We start from the raw sequence: 25909 nt of genomic DNA, 5'->3' as shown, positions 1-25909 counted from the left end.
TTTCATCCTCCCCTATCTCCCATCTACCTGCAATCATTCCTTCCCTCCGCCGCTTTTCCGACATCGCTTGTGAGCATTTTAGCTTCCCCTTAAGCCCACGCCATTAAAGAAGCGGCTGAAGCAACAGGTGAGCAGGGAATTTTCAGGGCTGGGAGGTGGCGGCCGGTGGCCCCGCGGGGGCTGCAGGCACCGAGCCGCCCAGGCGCGCATCGACCGCGGGGAAAGATGCTCCGGCGCCGGGCCGAGCCCGATGGCTCCCTAGCAAAATCTCCTGCGGGGAAAAAAAACCCCAAACCTTTCCCCTCTAACCCCAGTTAGGGCAAAGGGAAGGAGCCGCTCCGGGAAGAGCAGCAGAAGCTGCACAAATGCAGCAAAAGCTGCACAAATGCAGTTTACACCTGCGGCGCGGAGCTGGTTGTATTCTGCTCCTCTCGGCTTTAATTGGAAATCTTTTCCGTCTGCCCCAACTCCTGGATCATCTGGGTTTAATAAATTTTTGCAACACTCCTGCTGCTCCAGAGAAACGCTGCGGCAGAAGCCGGCTCTGCCCGCGTTTCTGAATCCCAGCAGAACAGTGATTACCGTAGGCGCAAGAGTGGCCTGGGACTCGTTTTTGGTCCAGGCGAAAGGGTGGAGAGACGAGGAGAGAGAAACCTGGCCGTGAAATGGGGGCTGTAAAGCCTGGAGATGTATACACACACACATGCATGCATGTACAGAAAAGCAAGGAGCAAGTGCAAGATCGAAAGCAGAGCCCGGCTTTGCTGCAGCCACGTGTGCCATTAAAAGCAAATAATTCAAAGTACTTTTAAACTATAAAAACATGGGATCTTTCCCCTTCTGTTACTTTTTTTTTTTTTTTTTTTTTTTTTTTTTTTGCGGGGGGCAGGGGGAAGAAGAAGGATACAGATCCCGTCTCCCCTTCTCAGATGACCTCGAAGGACCGGTTTTTTCACTTTCCCATGTGTGCGCGTTTGCGCTTTCCGGAAATCAATCTGAAGTTTGTTCAAAATACTAAACTAAAATAAAACTGCGCTACAAAAACCTCCCACGCCCCAGAGACAGAGAGGAGCCCCTGATTTATTTTTCTGCTTTTTTTTTTTTCTTAATTACTATTATTATTTATTTCCATCTTGTCGTGCTCCCCACGGAAATGATCTCCGGAGGCTTTTGCTGGGTCGTGCGTGGATGTGCGAGCGTGTAGAGGAGATTTTGGTGAAGCGCAGCGGGAGCTGGTGCCCCGACGGGCCGGGGGTTGGTGGCGGGGCTCTCAGCACCCCCAAAGCGGGGATGAGGGGCTGAACTGCTGGCTCAGTCCCCGGGAAGGTGTCCCCTGGCAGCGGGGACAGTTGGGAAGCGGTGGGGAAGGAGCAGAGGATTTTCTCGGTCCATCACACCCCATGGAGTGGCGCTCCGAGGGAGCCCGCAGCCCCCTGCCCTGCACGTCGGGTGATGCTTTCAGGCTGACCGAAGCGCTCAAGTTCTTTAGAGAAATTTGCCGCTACCCAAAAGTTTCCCAGGGCTGAGCTGGCACATTTCGGCCGCCTTTTGCAGCTCCCGTTTGAAGGGAGGGCGGGTGAAGCCCTTCCCTCGCCCTTCGCAGGCAGATGCCAAGGGTCAAACGCACAGAGGGGCTCCACGAGAGGAAAAAAAATAACCCGTTCCCAGCCTCCCCCTCCTGCCCCGAACCTCCTAACTGGGACATTGGAAAAAAAATAAATAAAGTTCTTCCGTCTTTCACCAAAAAAAAAAAAAAAAAAAAATTGTGGAGTTTGTTAAGTTTTTGTTTTGGGGTTTTTGTTTTTTGGGTTTTTTTTGTTTTTTTTTTGAGTTGGGGATAATTTAGAATCTATTTCACGCGAGAAGGGAAGAGTGAAATGAAATTGTTGGGAGCACGGTCACGCTTTGGGTGCCCACGGCTGCGCCCCGAGCTCCTCAGCTGCCCAGATGCTCGGGGAACATCCACCTTTAGGAGTTTTTAGTTCCTGCAGTCCGTGGCGGGAGGGAGCGGTGCCGGTGCGGGTCCCGCTGCCCGCAGGGACGCGGCTCTGCCCCGGCCCGGCCGCTCGGGGCCGGGGAAATTCGCTCGGGCACGTCAGAGCTCGGGGCTGGCTGGAGTTGTCCGCTGCCTCCTCGTCCCTTTCATGTGTGCCCTGCCTTGGGGTGTGCGTGTGGGGGTTACAGCTCTTTAATTGAAACCTAGTAAGGAAAATAGTAATGGATACCAGGCTTCGATGGAGAATACGTGTCCGCGGCTGCATGATGAGTGTTAGTTCAGCAGACTTTAAGAAGCCGATTCTTCTTCCCTGTCATTTCTTTATTGACAGCAGCCCCTATTAGATTTACCATGTCCTTTTGCAACAGCTGGTCCTCCCCCCGCCCGAGGTATCAATCGATGACCGGGTGACTTGGTGGCATCTTGGAGAAAACGGGAGCAAAGCGTGTGTCAGTGGCGGTGCCAGAGGCTGCCGGCTCCCCTCCCTGACCTGCAGGCAGCGTCTGCCGAGTGCCCGGTGCCGCTCGGCCCCTGCCGGGCTCCGGCCCCGCTCCGGCCCCGGGGGCGCGGAGGAGGCGCCCGGGGGGCGTGTGGAGATGGGAAAGGCTCCGGTTCTGGGTTGTTAAAGAACACGGCTGATGGTCAAAGCAGATAAAATAGGTTTCTTTGCCGGGTGCTCTCGAGTGCCTTGTTCTACTGGGTCTGCGGGGAGGTGGGGGGGCGATGCCGCGTCTGCAGAGCTGGAGGGCTTCTGCGGGAGGAACCGGCGCTCCTTGGCCCTCTTGTTGTGTTGTGTGTGTGTTTAAATAATTGAATAAACGTATCCACTCGTTCCCTCTTTCTGCCTCGCACGCAGAGACACAAAGACAGCATTGAAAAGATAGATCTGTTTGACTATAGAAAAGGACAATTAGCGCGACTTCCTGAGTGGCAAACTGCATGTATGGCTTGGGTATTAAAAAAAAAAAAAAAAAAAGCCTTATCCAAATAGTGAACTCTATTTACAATTTCTGCTCGGCCAACGGTGGTGGAAGCAGGAGGATGGGTGTAGAGAGGGCAAGGGAGGAAACTGGGCTTTCATTTTGTTTCTGCCAGCAGCACGTTGGTGAGAAGAATAAGACCAGGGGGTGGAAAGGGTCGCCAGATCTGTGAGTGCAGAAGGTGTTGGTTTGTGGGAAGCAGAAGCTGAGTGGTGCAAAAAGGGCTCAGAAAAGGTAAAAAGGGATGTGAGCTTGGGAGGGAAGAGGTCCAGCCCCAAACCTTGCTGTGCTGTGCCCTGACATGCCTTGGTCGGTGAGGCTGGGCCTGGCCCGAGGCAGAGGGGAGAGGTGCAGCAGGCAGCTCTGGGTGCTCCTTTATTTTCTTTTCCGGTCCAGGACAAAGTGGACGCAACTGGAGAATGTCAGGGCAGCCGGGATGAGGATGAGATGAGCACAGATCTTGTGGGGAGAGGAGGAACTGGGGCAGGGCTGGTGATGTGAGCACCTGGAGCCCTGATGTTCTGGGCTTCCAGCAGAGCCAGCAGCTGGCAGGATCCCGAGCAGGCTCGGGGTGCCCAGGAGGAGCGAGGGGAGCTGGGGGCTGTGCAGGGCTGCTCGATGTGCTCAGTGTGGTGACCTGTGCTGGGGGACGGCACTGCCTGACCCTGCCACACTCAGTGCTGCACTGCTGCCACCAGGCTGGCCACGAGCAGCCTTCCCCTGAGGATTGCATCCCAGTGCGAGGTGCTGGAGGAGAAGCCTCTCCAAGTGGTGCTCTCCCTTTTCTTTTCCCCCCGGCATTACAACAAGCAGTGCTGTCTCTGGTTTTCCCCCAACTCTGCAAAGCCCTCACTCACCTCGGCTGTGTTGGGAAGGGGGCCTGATCCCCCTGGTGGGGAATCTTCTGTTCACAGAGAGGGGAATGGCCCCTTTGATTGCAGTGGGACACGATGGGGCTGAGCCTGCTCAGAGAAAGACGTGGGGAATTTAATTTTTGGTATTTTTAATGCCTCACAATGCTTTTTTAGACTCTGGCAGGTTATTTTTTAAAGTTTTTGGGCCAGGCTTTCCATGAAATCCAATTTGCAATTGGAGGAAGTGCTGTGCCAAAGGGCAAGGCAAAGAACTGCTGCAGTGATTCCCCACTCTCCCCGTAGCAGTTTGTATAATCCAAGTGTATAGACGAGCTCCCTGAGGGAGCTGCTCCATTACGCTTGTGGCCTGCAGTGCCACTCGGGGATGGATCTGTGTCAGCACGGCCCCATCTCCTGACACCTTTTGTGGGGCTGGGGAAGGGCCTGCCCGGGGCTGGGCACACTTTCCCTCGCAATCAGCGTGTAATCACCACTCCCCAGATGCCCCCCGTGCTCCAGCCAGTATTTACTGCAAACCTGCCAAAGTAAACCAGCCCGCTGCTGCGTTTTATTTGGGATAAACACAGCGTGGCCACGCCGGGGTGTTGCCTCCTGAAGGGCTGGAGACGGAGCAGAGGTTGCATCGCCGTGGGAAAGGGAGGGAGGAGAGGGATAAATCCTGCAGGATGCAGAGCTGCTGGCAGGCACGATGGGTCTGGGCCCCTGGGGATGCTTGGAACAGCAGCGTGATAAGGAAATGCATAGATAGGATGCAAAACCCCACTCAGGCTGTGCACGTTGGCCCTGCTCACCACGCACCGAGGCTTGTTCTTTCCTGCAGAGCACCCAGCACATGGAGGGGCTGTCGGGGACACCTGAGGGGCTGCTGTCGGAGCGGGGATTGGCGGTGTGCCCCAGGGCACGAATCCCTCCCGGTGCCACACACCCACAGCATCCCGGCAGAGGCCGTGGAGCACTCGGAGCCCCTCCACGCACGCACACACGCCTCGGAGCTGCTCCCGCAGGCCTGGGAGAGGACGTGTGGGCCCGAAAGCTGGGCTGCCTTTATTTTCCTCTGGCCTCCTTCCTCCAGCTGGCTCTTCAGGCCACCGGGAGAGAGCCAAAGCCTCTCTCCTCCCACACCTCCAACACATACGCACGGGGAATGCTCGCTGCAGCGCCGAGCTCTCGTGCAAACGCTAAAAGTTGCTTAGGAGGGTGAAATCCGAGGAAGCGGAGCTCTCCCAGCCGCTCAGCCACCACAGACCCGGGGTCTGGATTCAGCCGGGGAAAACCCATGGAGGTGCTGGCGATGGAGTGAAGAAGAGCTGGGGAGGGTGGGAGCCGCCCCCCCCCCCCCCCGCCCTGGCCTTTAGCTCTTGTGCTCCGAGATTAGAGAGTCCCGGCCTGGCCGCTCTCCGGGGAGACAGCAGAGACCTTTCATGCCTCTTTGAAGAGCCAAGATAGTGTCGGCCTTGGTGCAAGCCCAGGCTGCAGACAGGCCGGGAGGCGCGGGGGCAGCCGGCTATCTCAGCCTGCTATCACCCTGGCTCCCCCCGCCACCAGCCCCATTCCCACCTCCACCCGCTCCCGCTTCACCGTCAGCCACCCTGATCTCTTTTTCTTTTTCTTCTTTTTTTTTTTTTTTTTTTTTTTCCTTACTCCCGTACCATCCCTTCGCTTCGTCATTCATTTCTATGGGTCTCTCCTTATTTATTTACTTCTGCGCTATTTATTTCAGGCAAAGAGGAGGCTAACAAGTAGCTGGAAGCACTGGCCAATATTTAACTAAAATGGCTGGCCATCAGGTCCCTTTTGTTTGCTTGCAAATTAATCATCCAGCGCGCAGTCGGCGCCAGGGTAGATTTATCACACACAGAAGGGGGAATGAGGCGGCCGAAAGGAGACAAAGACTGTTCGCACCTTCCCGCTTTTGATCTTAGATTAGTGCAGCCTCCCTTCATAATACGAGTCTCCGGGGGGCTTCGTCGGGGAGGTCACTCGGAACTGGCGGAAGTTCGCACGCCATTAGGCCAGACGCTGCAATTGGAAATCATAAGCGGCAAACATTTTATTTTCCTGCGCGGGTGGGTGCGGAGCGCGGCGCAAGGTGCGGGGCGGGCGCGGAGGGCGGCAGCGGCTCGGGTTTGTGCCGCGGCGCCGAGGGCGCGCTCCGGCGGGGCGGGCGCGGGGCCCGGGGCGCGCCGGGGCCGGGGGCGGCAGCGCTTGTCCCGCGGGCACCTCCCGGCCGCCGTGAGACAGCGGCGGCCCGGGTGGGGTAAATTGCAGCAAACTTCTTGAGGCCGCCGGGCGTTTGCTGTGGACGCTGATAAAGGGAAGGTAGAGGCTTTGGGGGTTCCCACCGCGGCAGGACCCGAGAACCGGTTCCGAGCAGAGCTTGGAAAGACTCGCTCTCCTGGTCGATAAGCAGCCGCACAGCGCAGCCGAGCGCTGCGCGGGCAACCAGGCTCCTGGCTTCGTGAAACACATCAGACTTTCCCCCCCTCATCCTCTTTGAACGCATTACTCCCGCTTCCTTTCCTCCCTCCTCCTCTTTTCACCCCCACCCCCGACCAAAGGGGAGATATTTTGGTGAATGCAAAGCGATCCTAGACGCTGGTTACTACAGGGACTTCACCAAGCTGGCGCCAAGCGCTCTTAACCATGTGCGTCAAAAATGCAATGTTAGAAGAGCTAATCACTTTAGAGGTTCCGCTCCCATCTGCGCGCAGCCAGCGCCGAGCCCCCGCGCTCCCCCGCTCCGCTCCCGGAGGATTATCCTCCCCTGTTTAAAGCAGGGTGGGGGGCGTCAGGAGATTCCCCCTCCCTCCCCAGGGCAGCCTAGTGATTCCTCCCAGCGCTGGGATACCCTGCCTGACACGCGTGGGCGCTCCGTGCCCTGCATGCCCACGACACGCACGGTCCCAAGCCCCCTCTTGCTGCCCTGCACTGTCACACACCCACACCCAGCAGCACCCACCCCCCCAAAAGGAATATATCTCCCCGGAAACTTCCCAGGAGGATCCTGCCCGGCTCTTCCCTCTCCGTGGGGTGGGATCAGGCCCACGCGTGCCGCCTTCCCCGGGGGGCGGCCGGCTCCTTGCGAGCCCGGGTGAACCGGAGCTGGGCCCCCCCCGCCCGGCGCTGCCCGGCCCGGGCGCAGGGAAAGCCGCACTTCCCGTCTCCTCCCCGCGCACCTCGTGGAAGAGGAGGGGTGTGGGAGCGTAACCCTGTCGGCGCCGGTGCCAGCCGAGTGGCCTTCATCGGCAACGCCAAAGAAAGAAAGAAAGAAAGAAAAGGAATAATAAATACATTGAAATCCCATTTTCTAGCGGCCTCCCGCTTCCCTGCGCGCACCCGCTTCGATCGGCAGCCGCCGGGGCCGGAGCCGAGCCGGTGGCGGCCGCCGCCCGCCCGCCGCAGCCTCCAGCCGCCCACCACAACAATAACAGCGGCGGCCGCTGGAGCCGAGCTCCGAGCGGGGAAAGAGCCGCAGAGCCTTCCCCGAGCCCCGGAGCTCACCCCCAGATTCTGGGGGGAAGGAAAGCGCCCGGCTCCCGGGCCGGAGGTGTCGTTTAAAGAAAGCAACTTTGCCGGGGAGGGGACAAACGGCGCGGGGGCAGCGGCCGGGGGTGACACCGGGAGCGGCGGGGATGGGCGTGCGGAGCGGCGGGGACGGCAGTGAGGAGCGGCGGCCTCCCGAGGTGGCTCCGGGCCGGGGGGCACACGGAGGGACCCCGCCGCGGTACCGGGAAGGGGGAACGCAGCTCCGGACCCCCCCAGCGAGCCTCCCCCGCTGCCGGCGCTCGGAAGCTCCTACCGGGGCAGGGCGGCCGGGCAGCGCCGGGGCTGCCGGGGCGGCGGGAGGCCGGGGCCGGGGCCGAGGCGGCCCCCAGCACCCCCCGAGAGGCGGGCGCTGCCGGCCCCTTCCCTCCTCCCTCCCTGCTCCCTCCCCTCTGATCATGTTGACATATTCACACGGCCCGAAGTACTAGTGATGCTTTGCTGCAGCGTTACAGTTTCCGACACCTTCTTTTTATAACTCGGCGCTGTCCCCCTCCACCCGAGCTGTCAGAACCCCGCCTATGGAGCCTCACAATTGGTCCGAAAGCGTCAAAGAGCCAATCAAGGCGGCTCCAGCTCCCCTGTAACCCACAACACATCCCTACGATCGGGTGCACGCAGAGCACAGACTCACAGGGAATTCTCAGAGCCGAGAGGCTCCTACTCCCTCTCTCTTCTCTCTCTTTCTCTTTTCCTCTCTTTCTCCCTCCCCCTTTTTTCTCTTCCTTTCTCTTTCCCTCTCACTTTCTCTCTCTCTCATGGAGACAACAGTATAATTCTGGCAGATTTTTTTTTAAGGCACAGCGAAAGAGAAAGAGAGGGGGAAAAATAAATTAAAAAAAAAAAAAAAAAGAAAAAAGGAGGAGGGTGAAAGAAAGAAGAGATCCTGATGGAAATCAGGACACCCTGACCAGCTCCTGCTTGGGGAGCGAGGAAGGCGAGGCGGAAACGAGATTTCCCTACAAGTTTTTGCTGCTGAAGGTTGCTCAGGAGCCTTCCTCGGCCGGCGAGGCGGGGTGGGTTTGTTTGCTCCTTTCTGCTTTCCCTCCTTCCCCAGCCTCTGCTCTGCAGCCTGACCGTACGGAGGAAAGGTGGAGGGGTGGGGGGGAGGGGGAAGAGAGCCAGCCACCCTAAAAGAAAACCCAGCTTCGAGCCGTCACCCTCCGCCACGGAAGAAGAGAAGAGGGATTGGGACTAAGAGAAAAAAAGAAGAAGAAGGAAAAAAAAAAAAAAAAGGATTTCGGCTTGTCCAGCTCTTCTGCGGCAACAGGAGCAGACAGCGAACCCGGTGGATTTTTTTTCTTCCCTTCTTCGGCGTTTCTTTTCCAGCACAAGGACTTCCACTCAGGAAAAAAAAACGCAAACAACTAAAAAGCAAAACAAAGCCTCTGAGACCGAACACGAGAAAAAGCAAGACTAATAATGAACAATCCTGTTAATCCGCTGTCCCGAGGGCTGGGGATGTGCCCCGGCTCGGGAAGTTGTAGGCTGTAGAAGTTCTGCCTCTCCCTCATGTACTGTGCTGTTTAGAGCTTGTTACCCCCAACCCTTTTTTTTTTTTTTTTTTTTGTGCTCTATTGCTGTTATTGTTATTATCTTAATTTTTCTTCTTCGTGATGTGCTGTTAGAAACCACTCCGGGACTACTCCAGCAGTAGGAAGACCGAGGAGTGGAGTGGATGAATTTACCGATGAGAGATCCAGTAATCCCTGGGACAAGCATGGCTTATCATCCCTTTTTACCGCACCGGGCACCGGACTTTGCCATGAGCGCCGTGCTGGGACATCAGCCTCCCTTTTTCCCGGCTCTGGCTTTGCCTCCCAACGGGGCAGCCGCCCTGTCCCTTCCCGGGGCTCTGGCTAAACCCATCATGGATCAGTTAGTGGGGGCTGCAGAGACTGGTATTCCCTTTTCTTCCCTGGGTCACCAGGCAGCAGCCCATCTGAGGCCTTTAAAAACTCTGGAGCCAGAAGAAGAGGTAGAAGACGATCCGAAAGTGCATCTGGAAGCTAAAGAGCTTTGGGAGCAATTCCATAAAAGAGGCACAGAGATGGTGATTACCAAATCGGGAAGGTAGGTCTGGCTCGGGGGTTCGTGCTTTTCCCCCCCTCTATCCCCCAGCCCGCAGTCTCTGCACCCCAGCAGGGCAGGGCTCTCTCTCGGGCGGTTTCCTCCGTAAATCTCCTTTCACCTGCACTTCTGGGAAGCTTTAGGAGCTGAAGATCCGAGCCCGTCTGGGGCACCAGGCTGCCGGGAACAGCCCAAGCGCGACCCGGCCCTGCTCAGCATGAGCGTGTGCAGGGGGTGAGGGGGTCCCTTCATGGTTCAGTGGCTTAATGCTTGCTGGAGAAGACTGGGAGCAGGAAGAAAATAATTTGGGGTTGGCAAAGGGGATGGCCTGGTTTTCAGCCTCGCTACACGCGGTTTTTCTTCCTTAAGAAAAGGGAATGAAGGAAAAATCCTATGGAGAGGCGCCTGGCTGCTGCTGGGGCAGGAGGGCAGATAGGCTCGGTGTGTCAGGCTGTGCCTCTCTCTGTGCTGGGATCTCGGCTGGGTTTGTGCCGCCTGGTTATGTCTGGAAATGGACAGAAAAGCTGACAAAACTCCCCAGCCGTCCTGCAGCCGCTGCAGGAGTGGCAGGGAAGGGTTTGCAGCTCCGCGCTGCCTGTCCCTATATTTATGTAACCTTCACGTGGGAATGAATGAACACACACGGCGCGTCCACGCTCGGCATTTCTGCTTTTTATAGGTTTACCCGTCTGAAATCTCTCTCTATATTCGCTACTCATTGACATCTGGACTCTTTTACAACTCTACCTATCGCTGTGATGATACGTAGGGTGAAAACCTCCTTTGCACCCGGGTGTTTTTCTAAGGGGCTCTCTGAGAAACCTCCCAAACTGCCCACATCTGATTTGCCAGGAGAATTACTCGAGGAAGCCACTCCTGAAAAGTCTTCTTAGATGGCCTTCAGCTGCCTTACTGGAGCTTCGCCTATTTGCAAAGCACCAGTTGCAGGCTACAGGCTCAGGGGAAAAAAAAATAAATAGAAGCCCTAAAAGCAGCAAGGAGAAAAAAAAAATCTCGCCCGTTTTACAGCTTTCCCGAAGTTTTTGCTGTTAATTGTGGTCAAAAGTTTTTGCGTGAAAGCCTCGGCCAGTATTAAGAGCTCTTACATGTTGCAAAGTCATGTGTTTCCTTTTAAGTTGAGATTTGCTGAATGCCAACCACTCGATATAATAAACAGCAAATTTGTGGTATCCTGTTGCAGTTTGGAGCCGGAGCTGGGAGCGGGGATCGCAGGGAACCCTGGGCACAGGGGGGGATCCCCGGACAGCCCCGGCAGCCACGCTGCCCTCGCTGGGGGTTTTTATTCTCGTCTGCGAAGTGTAAAAGTCCGCACTTTATCGGGAGCCCGGGTTGTAATAGTTCAGACGATTTATTTTATCGGGGTGCGATCAGCTCCCATTTCTTTGTTTAGCAGGCAAAAAGGAAACTAATGAGAGATCAGGGAGCCCCAAATGGGCCTTTGCTGTTTAGGAATGGCAGAGAGAGGTAGGCGCCTGCTGATTTCCAGGGAATGCGTACCTTTCCCATCCAGGGACCATTTTCTCCTGCAACTTTTAAGCATTTGAGAAACCTTTTCGCTGGGGGCGGTGGGGGGGAGGAGAGGAAACCTTTTTGCTGGACACAGACTTACTCTGCTGCTTTTGAGAGCCGAAAAAGTTGCTTTGTAGACACGCTACCAAAATTCAGAAGCTTATTTAAACGTTGTAATTAATTCCATTTTATTTTTCTCTTGTCTTTTCTTCCCCCCACTTCCTCCCTCCCCCCTCTGCCCATAGGAGAATGTTTCCTCCATTTAAAGTGAGATGCACTGGACTGGATAAAAAGGCCAAGTACATTTTATTGATGGATATTGTGGCGGCTGATGATTGTAGGTACAAATTCCATAATTCCCGGTGGATGGTAGCCGGCAAGGCTGACCCTGAAATGCCAAAGAGAATGTACATCCACCCGGACAGCCCGGCCACCGGCGAACAATGGATGTCCAAAGTCGTCACCTTTCACAAGCTGAAGCTCACTAACAACATCTCTGACAAGCACGGATTTGTGAGTGCCTTTTACACCTTCCTTTGCCCCCCTTTTCCCCTCCCTCGCCCCCGGCCCGAGCGGGGGGTCCCGGGGGGAGTGCGTGGATCTCGGCGCCTGCTCGGCCGGGCAGGTCCCGCTGGCAGCTCCGGCAGGCGCCGAAATGAGGGGAAAACGGGGCAGAAACACCTCCCCACGCACCCGGGGACGGGCATCTAACAGTCCTTGATTTTTCCTCCCGCTGGGGTCAGGATTAAAGCCCGGAGTTTACTCTGTAACCTCCCCGTGCCATGCCGCGTTAACTTTAGGGATGCATTTCCAGCGCAGCGCAACTCGATATTTCTCAGAGCTGCGGTGACTTTATATATCTATATATATTTTTAATAAAGTCGATCACACTTTCTAAGCATAGGAGAACGATATGCATATGTGTATAAAGGGCTTAAAGGCCTAAGTACGCAAACGTTTAAATCTATATTAATCTGGATAATGTAAAGCAAGCCGGAGTGAAAATAAACAGGGACCAAAAGCAGAGGTCAAGTTGCCCATTCATGTCTATCCACTCCTTTACATTTACCGGGTGTGCAGAGATAAAAACTTACCCTGAGAGTGAAATCAAACAAACCTGCTGATAAGTGCTCTGTCGGTCCTGGCCATTTCTTTCTATTCCTGGGAACGCCTCGGCCTCGGAGCCGGGGCTTGCTGCTGGTGGCCGCGGCCAGGGGATCTCTAATGTGCCGAAGATTGCATTTGCTGCCGTGATTTGATTAGACGGTACATTTTTGCCGTTCGCAGAAGGCCTTAAGTGAATTGGGGCACGCAATTAGACCGAGCCGAGGCTCTCGTGGTAGTGTTGCAACTGGAGCTGCTGCTTCACTTGATTTTATTTTATTTTTTTTACACCTTGAAATCAAAAGGCATTGCAGCCGGAGCCCAAACAGCTTGTCCCCCTCTCCCAGCAGAGCTCTGAGGGGATTGCCCCCTCTCTCCTCTCCTTCGAGAGGTCCAGCGAGAGCCTTACCCCGGCGAGCTGGAGCTGTCAGTACTTTTAGTTGGATGCTGCGAGGCGTGTGCGTGTGTTTGGAGTGTGCTTGGCGGGGAGGAGGAGTGAGGGGAGGAAGGAGAGGGAAGTTAGGAGGAGAAAGTGCCGATGGCCGGGGGAAATGCTGCTCCTGCTGACCGTCCTCTTTCCCCCCTCCTGCCCTCTCTGCTGCCGGCCTCTGCTCCCCCCAGACCATTTTAAACTCCATGCACAAGTACCAGCCCCGGTTCCACATCGTCCGAGCAAACGATATCCTCAAGCTTCCTTACAGCACGTTCAGGACCTACGTTTTCCCGGAGACTGAATTCATCGCAGTGACCGCATACCAGAATGATAAGGTAAGGAGATTAAGAGAGGATTTGTTTTACGTGTTTTGGCTTTTAAGAGAACTTTTACTCTGCATTGTTCCCTTAAAACTCACGAAGCCCATCCCGCTCTTCTCTCTCTCTCCCCCCTCCATCTTTTCCCCCAAAACCTCCTTGATCCAACTTCGGGGAAGGCGCTGGGGGAGGGGGTCGAGCGCTCTCCTAATACCGACCTCGGGGAAGGCAATTAAAAGGAGGGAGGACTTGGGGTGAGGAGGAGAATGTTTAGGGGTTTTCTACCTTTTTTCCCCTCCCCAATATAAAGAAAGGGATGGGGTGGGGTTTGCTGCTCTTAGTGTGGATTTAATCTAAGATGCATCAGGGAAAAAAAATATTAATAAAAAAGACTGGGCTCCGTGTGTCGAAAGACAGAGCGGGGAGAGCAGCGGGGCTAAGATTTTGTAATTCTTCCTGGCCTTTGTGCTGTTTTAGCTCCTTTAACAGCAATTGGCAATAAGGCTGGAGCGCACGTCTGGTTCCTATTATTATTATATTATGATTTTTTTTTTGCAGGGTTTTATTATTTTTTGTGGTGCAGAAATATGCTCTGGTCAGAGAGGGGTATCTCGCTTTAATTTAGCTGGAAGGGCTGAAAAAGCCCGTGTGAGGAAGTTCTGCAGCACTGCAAACGCTGCCTTTCCATTGCTGCTGGTTTGTTGTCACTTGTGATGAAGGTGGTATATTCGGGAGAGTGGCAAACGGCGAATTTACGATTATTAAGTCAAGTGGAAGGAAGGGAAGGAGCAAAAAAAGGGGCTTTGATTTTTTTTTGTTGTCTGTGAATTACAACTTTGCGTTCGCCAGCGTCGAGCGCAGAGGCTCTGGATGCGCAGCGCCGCTCGCTGCAGCTCCCCTGTGCCCCTCTCTGCCCCTCTCATCCTTCACCGTAAAAAAATCGGGGGTGAAAAGGGGAGGTCTGTACCCTTCTGCCCTCGGTCTCCAAAAAACCGCTTCCCCCTCGGGGCTCGGGCTATTTTCCTCTCTCTCTGCAGCCAGGTACTTGCAAGGAAACTGAAAGAAAAGGGGTGTACAGAGAGTAGACTTTGCTTTGGGACTTATCAGCAGGGCTGGCCGGCCCGCTCTATCAGCTGGGGGCGGCTGCGTTGAAGGACAGAAATGAGCATATTTGTGTGATTGCCATGAAATCGGCTGGGAAGCGGCGTGCGGAAGCGGTGGGGAGCCCTCGGCTCGGCGCGGGGGGAGCAGAAGGCACGGCCGGGAGCACCTGGATTAAAAGTCCCGCTGGTTTTAGCGCTGGGCTTTTCCTGCTCCTCCTGCTCCCGTGTGTGCGGTGCGGCGGGGGGTGACTCGGGAGCCAGGCTGCTCCTGCCCGCACTCGGGGTTTCCTTTTCGGGGTCATCCTCTGCTCCTAAATTGGGAACTTGATGTGCTCGCAGCCCGGCCCGAGATGGGAACGGAGCTGTGGGGAGGCGGCGTTCCCGTTGCCACTGCTCGCATCCTGTTCTCATTCCGGCCGGGCTCTGAGTTCGGCTCCATGCATCGCAGGCATTGCGGGATGTCCCGCACCCCCCATCCCTCCCAACAGCCATTCCTGAACCCCGAGGAAACCCAAACCATAAAACTTCCACACACACAACCCCCTAAAAAATATGAGCTGGCTCCTGGCACCCCTGGCGCCCCAACACACAGGGAGCATAATGCGATTATATAAAGTATTTTATTATAGCGAGGGGGTGGGTATGATTCCTTTGCGGTTTAATTATGGTATTTAAAGAGTTTTAAGCACAGGCATAACTTGCATGGATCTCATTGCACGGCTCAATTAATTCCGATGTGGTGGCAGCAACACGGGGCTCTTTCATTGCCACCATGGTCCAGGTCACCGGCCAGCCCGGCGGGGGACTGGGGGCGAGCTGCCTCCAAACAGCTTGGAAAACACAAGGATTCACCCCAAATCCAGGGACCTTTGCCCCCTGCCCTGTCCTACTCCTGCCAGCACTAGGGGAACTGGGAAGAGTGGGGTTTGCTGTTGTTTTATACTACAAAAATCTCCTTATTCTGCCCCAACCCCCTGGTTATTTTTTTTTCTCTCTCTATCCTATAGATCACACAATTAAAAATTGACAACAACCCCTTTGCCAAAGGTTTTCGGGACACCGGGAATGGAAGGAGGGAAAAGAGGTGAGTCTGGCTCGATTCTTTACAGGCGCCTCGTTTGGTTTGCATGTGTTAAGCTCAGAACACGAGCAGAGGTCAGAATCACCTTGCCTTGCCTCCAAACCACACTTCCCCCCGCCAAAATCCATAAGGATCTTGGCGTTAATAGCGTCAAACGGATTGCATGGGAATTCTTTCCTGCTTTCCACGTTTAGTTTTCACGTCACAGGGGATGGCTGGCCAAAGGGAGTGCAGTACATTGAGCAAATATTGCTTGAAAAAAGCTTCCCCTTACAAATTAGAGAGGGAATATTACAGTGTAGTTTGGATGTGGGACTGGAGAAGAGGGACAAGTGAGGGCTGAGCACTGCTTGAATCTCCTCTGGCATTTTTCTGGGGGTTGCCTGGAAAAGAGTAAAATGGAGGAGAAACACAGAAATAAACACAGAAATGGAAGAGCAACACAGAAACAGAGGAGAAACACAGAAATAAACTGTTTGGACAGAGGTATCTCATGAATATGGAAGTAATGAATGATAGAAGATTCTTTATTTTTTCCAAAAGCAGCAGGACAGAGTTTGTGCCCCAGGTAGGCAGACAGAACTCTTTATAATAGGACTCAAGACTTTTATTTTTAATATAAGAAGAAAATACATGGAGAAAAAAGGGACATTTTTTCCTTTAATGGGGGATATATCTGTTTTGTTATATTACAGGAGACAGGATATTTTAGCCATTTGCACAGGGGGTTAGATAATGAATAAATAGATCTGTTTCGCTTTTTTCAAACAAACAACAAAATAAAAAGGTGAGGGGAACGTGGTGTAAACCAAGAAGCCTCTCTCCCTGCCCAGCACACACACAAACATGCACACGCCAGCTCCTCTTGTCCATCAGTGTGAAAATAAAGCCAGCGCTGGAGCCACAGGACGGAAATGATTTCTAATTTCTCTAAATATAAATAGATTTTTTACTCCGGGTTAATTGTTGGTGAAAAGATTACATAAAGTGCCTAACAAAATAACCACTTCCTAGCAATCTTAGCAACCATTAAGATGGCTCATATCTCTGGAACATCCTTGCCTTTTAAAAGCTAATCTCCAGGGAATGCTTCCCTCTCCCCTCCGCCCCTTGTCTTTAATATCAGCCCTCGCTGAGGAGCTGCTCACGCTTCCAAGAAATCTCCTCTCATTAGCAGCCAAGCGCTGCCTGCCAGAAACGCGCTCTGCTCCTGAGGGGACCGTGGCTCTGATTCCCCGTGCCCCGATGGGAGCTGCAGGAGGGGCTGGGGAGCTGGGGGGGTCCCGGGGGGCGCTGGGGACCCTCTCCCAGCGGGTTCTGTGCCCGCAGGAAGCAGCTGACCCTGCAGTCCATGCGCGTGTACGATGAGAGGCAGAAGAAGGAGAATCCCACCTCAGACGAGTCGTCCAATGAGCAGACGGCCTTCAAGTGCTTTGCCCAGTCCTCCTGTCCTGCCGTGCCTGCCGTGGGCACCTCCAGCCTCAAAGGTGAGAGCTGTGGCCCCTGGTCTCCTGTGGGAGAGCCTGGGTGCCCGCTCTGTGGTGGCAAATCCTGGCCTGCGTCACTGCCCTCTGGCTCTGGCCTGTTTTCCTTCCTCCCTTCTTTCCTTCCTTACCTCTTCCCTTCTTATACTTTGTCTCTTTGCTCTCTTCTTTCTATTCTTCCTCTCTAGTTTTTCTGCCCTCTCTTTCCTTCTTGCCCTCACTCTTCTTTCTTTTTGTCTTTCCCTCTCCTCCCTTCTCCTCCTCACTCTCCTCTCTCTGCCTTCCTCACTCTTCCTCTCCCTCTCCCCCCCCGGCCTCCCTCTCCCCTTGCTGCACATTCATTCCTCCCCTCCTTGGTTCAGAAAGGAGCCAGCTCTGAGTCAAGGGAGCAAAGACAGACCACGGGGCAAAAGTTCAGAACTGGAGTCACTCCATTAATATCCCTCACTGAATCTGTTACTAGAGGAAGGATCTTTCCCCTGGATACAGTCGCCAACTTTGTTATAGAAAAGTCACCCTGGGTTTCTCCGTGCGGGGTTGGGAGCTGTCTGCAGCTCTCTGTATGTATTAATCCATCCCGGGCCGGGGGGGGCCGGGGGAGGAGGAAACAACCTCCTTTTTGTAGTTGCTTTCCTCGTTTCTTTCAAGGCCTGCCGAGCTGAGGGGAGGGGAGCTGGGAGGGGACCCGAAAAGCAAAGCAGAGCTTCGCACCTGGGGCGCTGAAATTAGGAGATGAAGTGCAGAGGAATCCAGCGAAGCCGTGCATGTGTTTGGGGGGAAGGGGGGCCCAGGCCGTGATGAAGACGGCTGTGAATGTCTCTGTGAGACTTTGCAAAGTTTGCCCGTTGAAAGGGATGAAAACTTTGGGAAACTTCATAGGAGACCCACCCTCAAGGCCCTCCAGCCCGGTCCCGAGTTGCTGCTGTCCCGTTCCTCCTCTAGCCCCGCTGCAGCCGGGGAGGGAAGGGGGGTCCCTGGGGGCTCGGCAGCCCCGGGGAGCTCCGGGGAGCAGAGCTGCTGGCCCCGGGCCCGCCCGGCTGGGGGGTCGCTGCTCTGGGCCGCTGCTTTGTTTCGCAGCCAAATTTGCTGCGTTGTGTAAAACTCGGGCTGGCTTGGACGGGGCGGGCGGTGGGAGCCGGGGGCTGTATTTATTTATATAATAATAAAGAAAGGGAAGGATTTCCACACAAACTTCTGGCCGGCCAGGAAGCGTCTCTGCCCCCTCTCCCAGCCCGGTGGGGATTTCGGGATGTGCAGTGCCGGATCCCAGCCCCGGGCCCCCTTTGTCTTGCAGATCTCTGCCCCAGCGAGGGAGACAGCGATGTGGACAGCAAAGACGATCCCTTGCTAGAAGGAAACGAGTCGGGCAAAATCAGCACGACCACCGCCGCCACCCCAGCGCCGGCCAGCTCCGCTGCCACCGCAGGGGACGACCCCCGGGACAAGGGGGGCAGCCCCTCCAAAGGGCACTTCTTCCCCGGGGACTCGGCAGGGAGTCGGAGCCGAGAGAGGACTGAGAAAGCCCCTCCGGACTCCCGGCACAGCCCGGCTACCATCTCTTCCAGCACCCGGAGGGGAAGCCTGAGCGGCGAGGAACTGAAAAGCCCCCTCAGGGATGGCCCCAAAGTAGATGAGAACCGACTGCTGGGGAAAGAGCCCTTCACCCCTCTGACGGTCCAAACTGACAGCACGGCCCACCTGAGCCAGGGACACTTGCAGAACCTCGGCTTTCCCCCTGCCCTGGCCGGCCAGCAGTTCTTCAACCCGCTGGGGAACGGGCACCCGCTGCTGCTGCACCCCGGGCAGTTCGCCATGGGGGGAGCCTTCTCGGGCATGGCCGCGGGCATGGGGCCCCTCCTCGCCACCGTCTCGGGGGCGTCCGCCGGGGTCTCGGGACTGGACAACACGGTCATGGCCACGGCGGCGGCCCAGGGACTCTCGGGAGCATCGGCGGCTGCTTTGCCTTTCCATCTGCAGCAGCACGTCCTGGCTTCGCAGGTACCGCGTTCCCCCCGCGCCGCCCCTGCGGGCCGGGGGCTCCGAGCCTGGGGACGGGGAGGGGGCAGCGGGAACCTCCTTTAAATTCCCCTGTGTGTCCCCCCCAGTGCCCCTCTCGGGGGCCGGTCACAGGGCTTGGCAGCAGGTCGGAGGAGGGAAAGCTGTGGGCGGGGAGGGTGGCCCAGCGTGATCCCTGAGCTCTCCCACCCTCCCCGCTGTCCTGCAGAGCCCGGGGCGCGTCCGGCCAGCGGAGCGGAGCCGCAGTCGGGGGGATGTGCTGGGGCTGCCCTGCGGAGCGGAGCCGCAGTCGGGGGGATGTGCTGGGGCTGCCCTGCGGAGCGGGAGGGGGCTGGACCGGCGGGTAAAGGGCGCAAGAGAATCGCCCGGTGGGGGGGAGAGTGCGGGAGACACCCCACGGCCATTTGGCCCCCGATGGGAGCGGGGCCGTGCAGGGCAGGGCCCGGGCAGGGTGTGCCCCATCGCCCCCGTGTTTCTGGCCCGGACAGCGGGAGCACAGCTCTCATCCCTCCGGCAGCTGCGTGCGCGGGGAGCACCTGGTGCCAGTGCGGGCCGGTAACCCTTTCCTCTCTCTCCTCCCCTCCCGCAGGGCCTGGCCATGTCTCCCTTCGGCAGCCTGTTCCCCTACCCCTACACCTACATGGCAGCGGCGGCCGCCGCCTCCAGCGCCGCCTCCAGCTCGGTGCACCGGCACCCGTTCCTGAGCGCCGTGCGGCCGCGGCTCCGCTACAGCCCGTACCCGCTGCCCGTGCCGCTGTCGGACGGCAGCAGCCTCCTCACCACCGCCCTGCCCGGCCTGGCCGCCGGCTCCGCAGAGCCCAAGGCGGGCGGGCTGAGCGCCAGCCCCGGCTCCGTGCCCCTGGACTCCGCCTCGGACCTCACCAGCCGCTCCTCCACGCTCTCGTCCGGCTCCGTGTCGCTGTCCCCCAAGCTGGGCGCGGACAAGGAGGCGGCCACCAGCGAACTGCAGAACATCCAGCGCCTGGTCAGCGGGCTCGACCCCAAGCAGGACAGATCCCGCAGCGGCTCCCCGTAACCCCCGGCCTCCGGGAGCGCATTTCAAATCCGTCTCGCAGTGCACTTTGTTTGAAAGAAACCACATCCTCCACCCCGCGAGTGTTGTTTTTCTACCCCCTTCTTTATTTTTTTTTTCCTCCCTACTTCTATTTTTTTTTTTAATATAAAATCCCGCGGCGTTTATCTGGTGGAGCAGGGAAAAAAGGATCGGGGATGAGAGAGCGCTGGGTCGGAGGCTCCTCACAGGGATCGAGGCACCGGTGGGGTTTGTGGCATCCTCTTTTAATTTTCTTTTTTACCAGTGTAAAAAAAAAAAATAAAACCCAAAACCAAAACACACCGGGAAAAGAAAAAGAAAAAAAAGAGAAAAAAAAACCTAAAAGAAAAAATAAAACAAAAAAAAAAATCAAACAAACTTATGAATAAAAATTAAGTAAGAGAAGTGATTTTTTTTCTCTCCTAAAGAAAAGCTTGTAAGTAACTCACGTATTGGTTTTTCAACAGTTGTTTCCTGGGCGGGTTGTTAACCACAACCCCCTTAGTCGACATTAAGGGAAGCTGTGTGTTTAAAATATTATTGTGATGTCTGAGAGCCAGTTGGTGGCTTTTTTTTTTTTTTTTTTTTGCATGTTTCAGAATAGTCTGCTTTTTTTTTTTTTTTTTTGAGGGGGGGTGGTGGTATTTTTTATTTCAGTGGGGTTTTGTTGTTTATTTTTAATGCTCGTTTCAAATCCCAGGGAAAAAATTATTATTAATAATAATAAAAACAAAAATAAGACCTTTGTCCCTCTACCTTAAACATCCTCCCTTGTAGCAACAAAAATAAGACGTGTAGTTGGAAAGAAAAAAAAGTGAATTTATTTTATCTATAAACCTCTGTAGCTCGACTGTAGATTTATCACAGCTTTCCCTCTTTAATTGTATATGCAATAACAAGGTTTAACATACTGAGAAGAAGAAAAGAGTGGACACTATTATTAAAACAAAGTATTTATGTAATTATTTGATAACTCTTGTAAATACGTGGAATATGAATACTCGAAATTAAACTTTAATTTATTGACATTGTACATATCTCTGTAAATACGACTGCAGCGGTCTTCTTTTGTTTCCTTCTGTTTTTATTTTTAGTCGTTTTCATTTCAAGTTGGTAATTCCTTTAAACATAGATCCCGACCCAGAGGAGAAATTCCCCCGTTTGTGAGGGCTCAGTTTTTAAATCAGAGCTCAGCCCAGAGAAACCTCCTCCTTTGGTCAAGGAGCCGAATGCAAAAGGCAAAGCAGAAAGAAACCAAATTATTCAAAGACCTTAAAAAAATTCAAAGAGAGAAAAAGACAAAGCAGTGTGCCATGGTAGCTTTTAATCCTCGATTTCTTCGGTGTTCAAAATGTCAACAACCACAAAATTATATATGTTTATACACGACAACAGGCTTCTCCAGTGGCTTGAGAGAAAAAAAAAAAAAAAGAGGTGAAGATTCTAGGATTTTCTGTACTTTCTATTATTTTTGCCCGTTTCCTCAGTGCGTCAGAAAACAAACCCGCAATGGAGTTTCACTACTGTGCTTATTGTTGTCTTTGTTTGAGTGAGTGCATATTTTCTTGGGTTGAAAGTCAGGTGCTCAGAGCTGGTTCAAAGAAAAAAAAAATGAAGGTATATTTTGTGTTATATAAATGTTGAGAAGTTCTTGCTATTTTTTTTTTCTGTAATTTTTTTCTCCCCTTTTAAAAGTCACTGAAGTTTCAATAAATTTTTATTGAAATGTCTTGGGCGTACTGTGAAATGCCTTCACCCCAACCCTCCCCGAAGTGCCTGGGAGGATGGAGGGGTTGAAAGATATATATCCCTCTTCTGCCTTTCTCCTCCACCCCCTTTCCCGTTCCCAATATTAAGATATTTCCCCTGCAAGGAGCTAGTACGAACCAGTCGAGATGGTGTCATTGGAATTGTTGGGGGGAAGGACGAGTTTTAAGCAAGCTGTTTAATGTACCTTTTCCGTCTTTATCCCTCTCGCTTTTAAAGTCGATCCAGAGGCTACTAAAGTCACCTCTTTTAATGGAACAATATTAAGTGGCGTTTGAAAAGTTAATGAGAAAGGCTCAGCTATGCTTTTATCTGTCATAAATTAATAACGCAAAAGTGAAGAATTAGAGAATAGATCAGTTAAATTTTAATGCAGAGCCCTCCTTCAAAGTTTCCAGGTAAAGTGCTCAGGAGTTGATGCTGCTGCTGGGCTCGTTTTCCTCTCTCGTCCAGGCAGAGGATTTGGCTTTCCCAGTTAGTTACCACCTGGAAATACATGTTTTTTTAGTATTTATTTTCCCCCCTTTTATTGGAATCGTCCCTTTTTGCCCTTAGGCTCGCGATATATCGGGATTAAGCTGGAAAACGGCTGGAACGGGGACAGACATCCAGGCTGGACCAGTGGCCTGGGAGGTCACTGAGAGGAGAGCTGAGGAGAGCTGGCAGCCCCTGCTGTACCTCTGCCAGTCTATGAGCACATCCTTTAGCAGAACATATATATTTCTTGTTAATGAGATTTCTTTTCCCCCATCCCTTCAACAGTTAGTGGCCCGTATATTGAAAAGCGATTCATCGTCCGCCAGTAATAAATATTATAAGGATGTACTTCCAGCCTGTATCCTGTTTTATGCTCTGCCTGCCCCTCGGCCCGCGGCCCCCGGTTCCTGCGCCGGCGAGATAAAGGGAGATCCAGGGGATAAAAGTGCCCGTGAAGTTGTGGTTTTTTGTGGTTTTTTTTTTTTTTTTTTCCCTCGATTTTTTAATTTAAAAATTCCCCCAGGAACATGGAACTGTTCCCCTTCGCGGGGAAACGGGACCCTTCCCATTTCAGCTTGGGGATGGGGGTTTTGTTTAAATCCACGATGTTTGAGCGGCAGAAAGGTTTGGGCTGAGTTTGAGCAGGAGTTTTGGTCTCCCTCTTCTTTCCCCACCTTCGCATGGCCCAAGGTGACGGCTGCTGGCAATGTCACTCGAGCTGATGCTCCCCTGAGCTGGCCTGGCCCAGGAGGGGCTTTAGGGATAGAGGTGGCGGCGGGTCGGGCCAAATAAATAAATAAATATTATAATCCATGCGAAGAAGGAGGCAGAGGCTGTGCAGGCAGCCCGGCCCGAAGGCTGCAGCTCCACACGGATCCTCCACACGGGTGGGAGCTGGAGCCGCTCCAGGACAGGGACCCCGGTGCCGAGGGGAGCAGGACAGCGGGACAGAGCCTGGGACAGCCATCCCCGCCCGGGGAGCAGCTTTGCCCTCCGTGCTGAGCTCCGGCCTCAGCGGCAGCGCCAGGGCTCCGGTCCATGACAGACCCCGGCCCCTCGCCCCCATCCCTCTGGATTCAGGAATCACGCGGGGACCTCAATTCTTTCCCTCTCTCAGCTGCTGGTCCCCCAAACGGCTCTGAGAGGGGGAGAGCCACTCTGATCTGTGTGTGAGCGGGGAAATGTCCTGGTTGGTGAGGAATTCACTGCTGATGGTCAGGAGGAAAGCAACAGACACACACCGCAGGCCCTCCCTTGCCCATCTCGCTGTCCTGCCAGCCCAGGAGCCGCCCCGGGGCGCCGCAACCCCCGGGCTCACCATTTATTCTCTGTAAGGCTGAGGGTGCAGCCTGATTGCTTCAAAGCCCCGCTTTTCCACGGGCCTAACGCTGACCTCCCCCTCGCCATGCCCTTGCAAGAAATCCGTGTACCGCAGGTGTAACTCTGACTTGCAAATGGCTTTATCTCCTGTGTATCTTATTTGTATATAGTAACGTTAATGAGTAACTCTTGTGGCGCTTGTGGAAGGAGGTAAACAGCGAGCAATCTCTGTGGATTATCCTGTCTATTACTCACCTGGCGCCTGTCTTGATATCCTCAATGGTTTTATGGCTGATGCAGGCGACCCGGCGCTGGGTGGGGGTGGCCGGCGGCGGGGGGGCTCCGGCGGGGCGGCGGCGCCACCTCTCGGGCAGCCCGAGCAGCGCCCCGAGACCCCCGAGGGGGCCCGTGGGAGGGGGCGCAGAACGGAACGCGGGGCGTGCTGGGGGGAGCGAGCATCCCGCACCCCCAACCCGGGCGGGCGGCGCGGCAGCTCCCGCAGGCTCTGCTCGGAGCCGAGTTTAACCCTCGGGAGTTTTAGCCCCGAGTCCAAAGTCTCTGGGAAAGCGGGGCTGCGGCGGGGATGGAGCGGGGATGGACGGAGCCCGGAGCGCTCCCCGGAGCGGCAGCGGCAGCGCCCGGGGGGCAGCGCGACACCGACACCCCGGCGGGCCCGGCACCCGCTTTCGCCGGCGCGCTCGGCCCACGCTCCGCTATTAGTTAATTATTGATTGATTACAAGTGAAAATTTATGACCCTCTCTACCCCCCGCCCCCCCGCAGCCTCCCGGTCCCTCGCACGCACACACGCTCCTGCCCTCTGCAAACACTCCGGGGGAGGCGGGAGGCGTGTTGTTGTTTTTGGCCTTGACAGCTTCCAGGAATATGAAATATTTAAGCCCTTCGGTCGATCTCCCGTACCCTGGACGTCCTTTTTTTTTTAATTTTTTAAAAGATTTTTTTTTTCTCTTTTTTTTTTTTTCTTCCCCCCTTTCATGTCCCGGCTCGGAGGCTGCCGAGCCCCCTCCCCGCAAACAGCCGGCGTGCGGGCTCGGAGCACGCCAGGCCTCGCAGATCAAAGGGACCTCTCCGGCCTCTGCACAAGGGAAGAAAAAAAAAAAAAAACAAGAAAAAAAAAAAAGTTTGATTTCTTTAACGATTGTTCGTAAAAATCTTGGAAGCAGGGATCATCCCGCCTCCTCCCTGTCCTCGGGCTGCAGGATTGCACCGGGAAACGATTTGGGGAAGGCAGAAAGAGAGTTTAGGAGAAGGGAAGAGAATAGAAAAGGGGGGGGGAAATTAAAAATATAGAGAAGTTGCTTGAAATTTAGCAGCCGTGCGTCTGCAGGAGAGCCCACGCCGTCCCGGGTGGGAGCCCCAGCCGCGATCCCCGGTGGGCAGCGGGGCCGGGGCCGCTCTCGGGGAGGACTCGGAGCCCCTGAGCGTGCCCGTGGCTGTGCGGGGACACTCCCCGAGGGCACACTCCCAGGGGGACATTCCCAGGGGGACACTCCCCAGCTCCTGCCGGCACGCCCGGGGCGAGGGGCGCTGCCCGAGGGTGACCGCAGCGCGGCCCCGGCGGGGCTGAGAGACGGACAGACGGACGGACGGACGGAGGGATGGCTGACGGACGGAGCGGTTGTTTGCCGTCTCGGGAGGGTAAATGGGCCGATGAGGCGATTGCCTGGAGGCGCTGGCGCTTGGCAGCGTGCGGGGCCCGCCCCGCTGCCCCCCCGGTCCCTGTCACCGGGCCGGGAGCGACAGCCGGCCGGGCGGATCCGCGCTGCAGGCGCCGGGACGGCGGGGCTGGAATCGTCTGAAGGGGGAAACGGGGCGGGAGAAACCTCCCTGCTTGGGCACCTCCAGCCGCGCCTCGCTGAGAAACCCACGGGGGCACCGCCGAGCCCCCACCCTGTCCCGCACGGACGGAGAGTCCCGGGGGAGCGGAGACACCCCCGGCAGGACACCCCAATCCCAGCCTGGGGCTCTGCGCTCCGCACCGCGGAACCGCCTTGAGCCACGCAACCATCTCCCTTTGCACCTGAAGGTTTTTGGTTGCGGGTGGGGAGAAAAAACCCAGCGGTTCCCGGGGAAGCAGCCCCCGAGGGTGACGCCTTGGGGGTTTTTCTTGTTGGCATTTTTGTTTTGGTGTTCTGGTATTTTTTTTTCTATTCCAGCCAACCCCAAACTTCCCACGTGCTTCTCCCCAAACCCCGCATTATTAGGGAACAATTAAGGCGTGTTAAAACACGGCGGGGCGAAGCCCTTGAGCTGGAAGTGGCCGGCCAAGGCACTGTTTGAGCTCCTGGCCCCATCCTCTCGCCCCGAGCGGGGCTGCTGCGGGCAGGGTGAGCCCCGAGGCCGGGCCGGGGCTCCGGAGCTCCTGCGGGGCTCCGAGCTGCGCTTTCCTCCTCTGCCTCCTTCCTTCGTGGAATCTCAACCCGCAGCCGCCTCTCAGACACCACGTTTGGGCTTTCCCTTTTCTAATCAATCTTTTTTTATTTTCCTTTCTTTCTTTGGTTTCTTGCTTTTTATGATCTGATTATTCTAGCCTAAATGCTTAATAATTATTACACTTCTAAACGCTCTCAGCCGAAACAGAGTTCGACCTTTAGCTCAGGTAACCGCGGCCATAATTCCTTCTGAATTTCACCTTGGTCTCACCAAACGAAGCTTTCCCTCACTCTCCCACATAAAAACCTTCCCAGAGAAGGCATTTAAATAAAAACCAAACCAGCACCGAGCGGGCTGAGCTGTGCG

The 25909-nt window shown here is 55.1% G+C and overlaps 1 protein-coding gene across 1 annotated transcript; it reads left to right on the top strand.

Annotated features, from left to right (window-relative positions):
• Positions 1-8023: 8023 nt before the first annotated feature.
• Positions 8024-20148, top strand: TBX3 (T-box transcription factor 3). The gene is made up of 7 exons (XM_058816697.1): positions 8024-9467; positions 11240-11507; positions 12720-12866; positions 14959-15035; positions 16362-16519; positions 17811-18514; positions 19122-20148. Exons 1-7 carry the CDS (start codon positions 9073-9075, stop codon positions 19566-19568), a joined length of 2196 nt encoding a protein of 731 aa, XP_058672680.1. The 5' UTR covers positions 8024-9072; the 3' UTR covers positions 19569-20148.
• Positions 20149-25909: the final 5761 nt, after the last annotated feature.

Source organism: Ammospiza caudacuta, chromosome 18 (assembly GCF_027887145.1).
Source record: "Ammospiza caudacuta isolate bAmmCau1 chromosome 18, bAmmCau1.pri, whole genome shotgun sequence".
Classification (NCBI taxonomy): Eukaryota; Metazoa; Chordata; class Aves; order Passeriformes; family Passerellidae; genus Ammospiza; species Ammospiza caudacuta.
The sequence above is the reverse complement of the archived record's forward strand: the minus strand, read 5'-3'. Positions and strand labels throughout refer to the sequence as shown.

What these genes read in the sequence shown, in the direction of transcription:
- TBX3 (XM_058816697.1), top strand. Translation starts at nt 9,073, where the DNA reads ATGAATTTACCGATGAGAGATCCAGTAATCCCTGGGACAAGCATGGCT. An exon ending in TCTCTGACAAGCACGGATTT is followed by an intron (nt 11,508 to 12,719) that starts GTGAGTGCCTTT and finishes TGCTCCCCCCAG; the next exon opens with ACCATTTTAAACTCCATGCA. An exon ending in AATGGAAGGAGGGAAAAGAG is followed by an intron (nt 15,036 to 16,361) that starts GTGAGTCTGGCT and finishes CTGTGCCCGCAG; the next exon opens with GAAGCAGCTGACCCTGCAGT.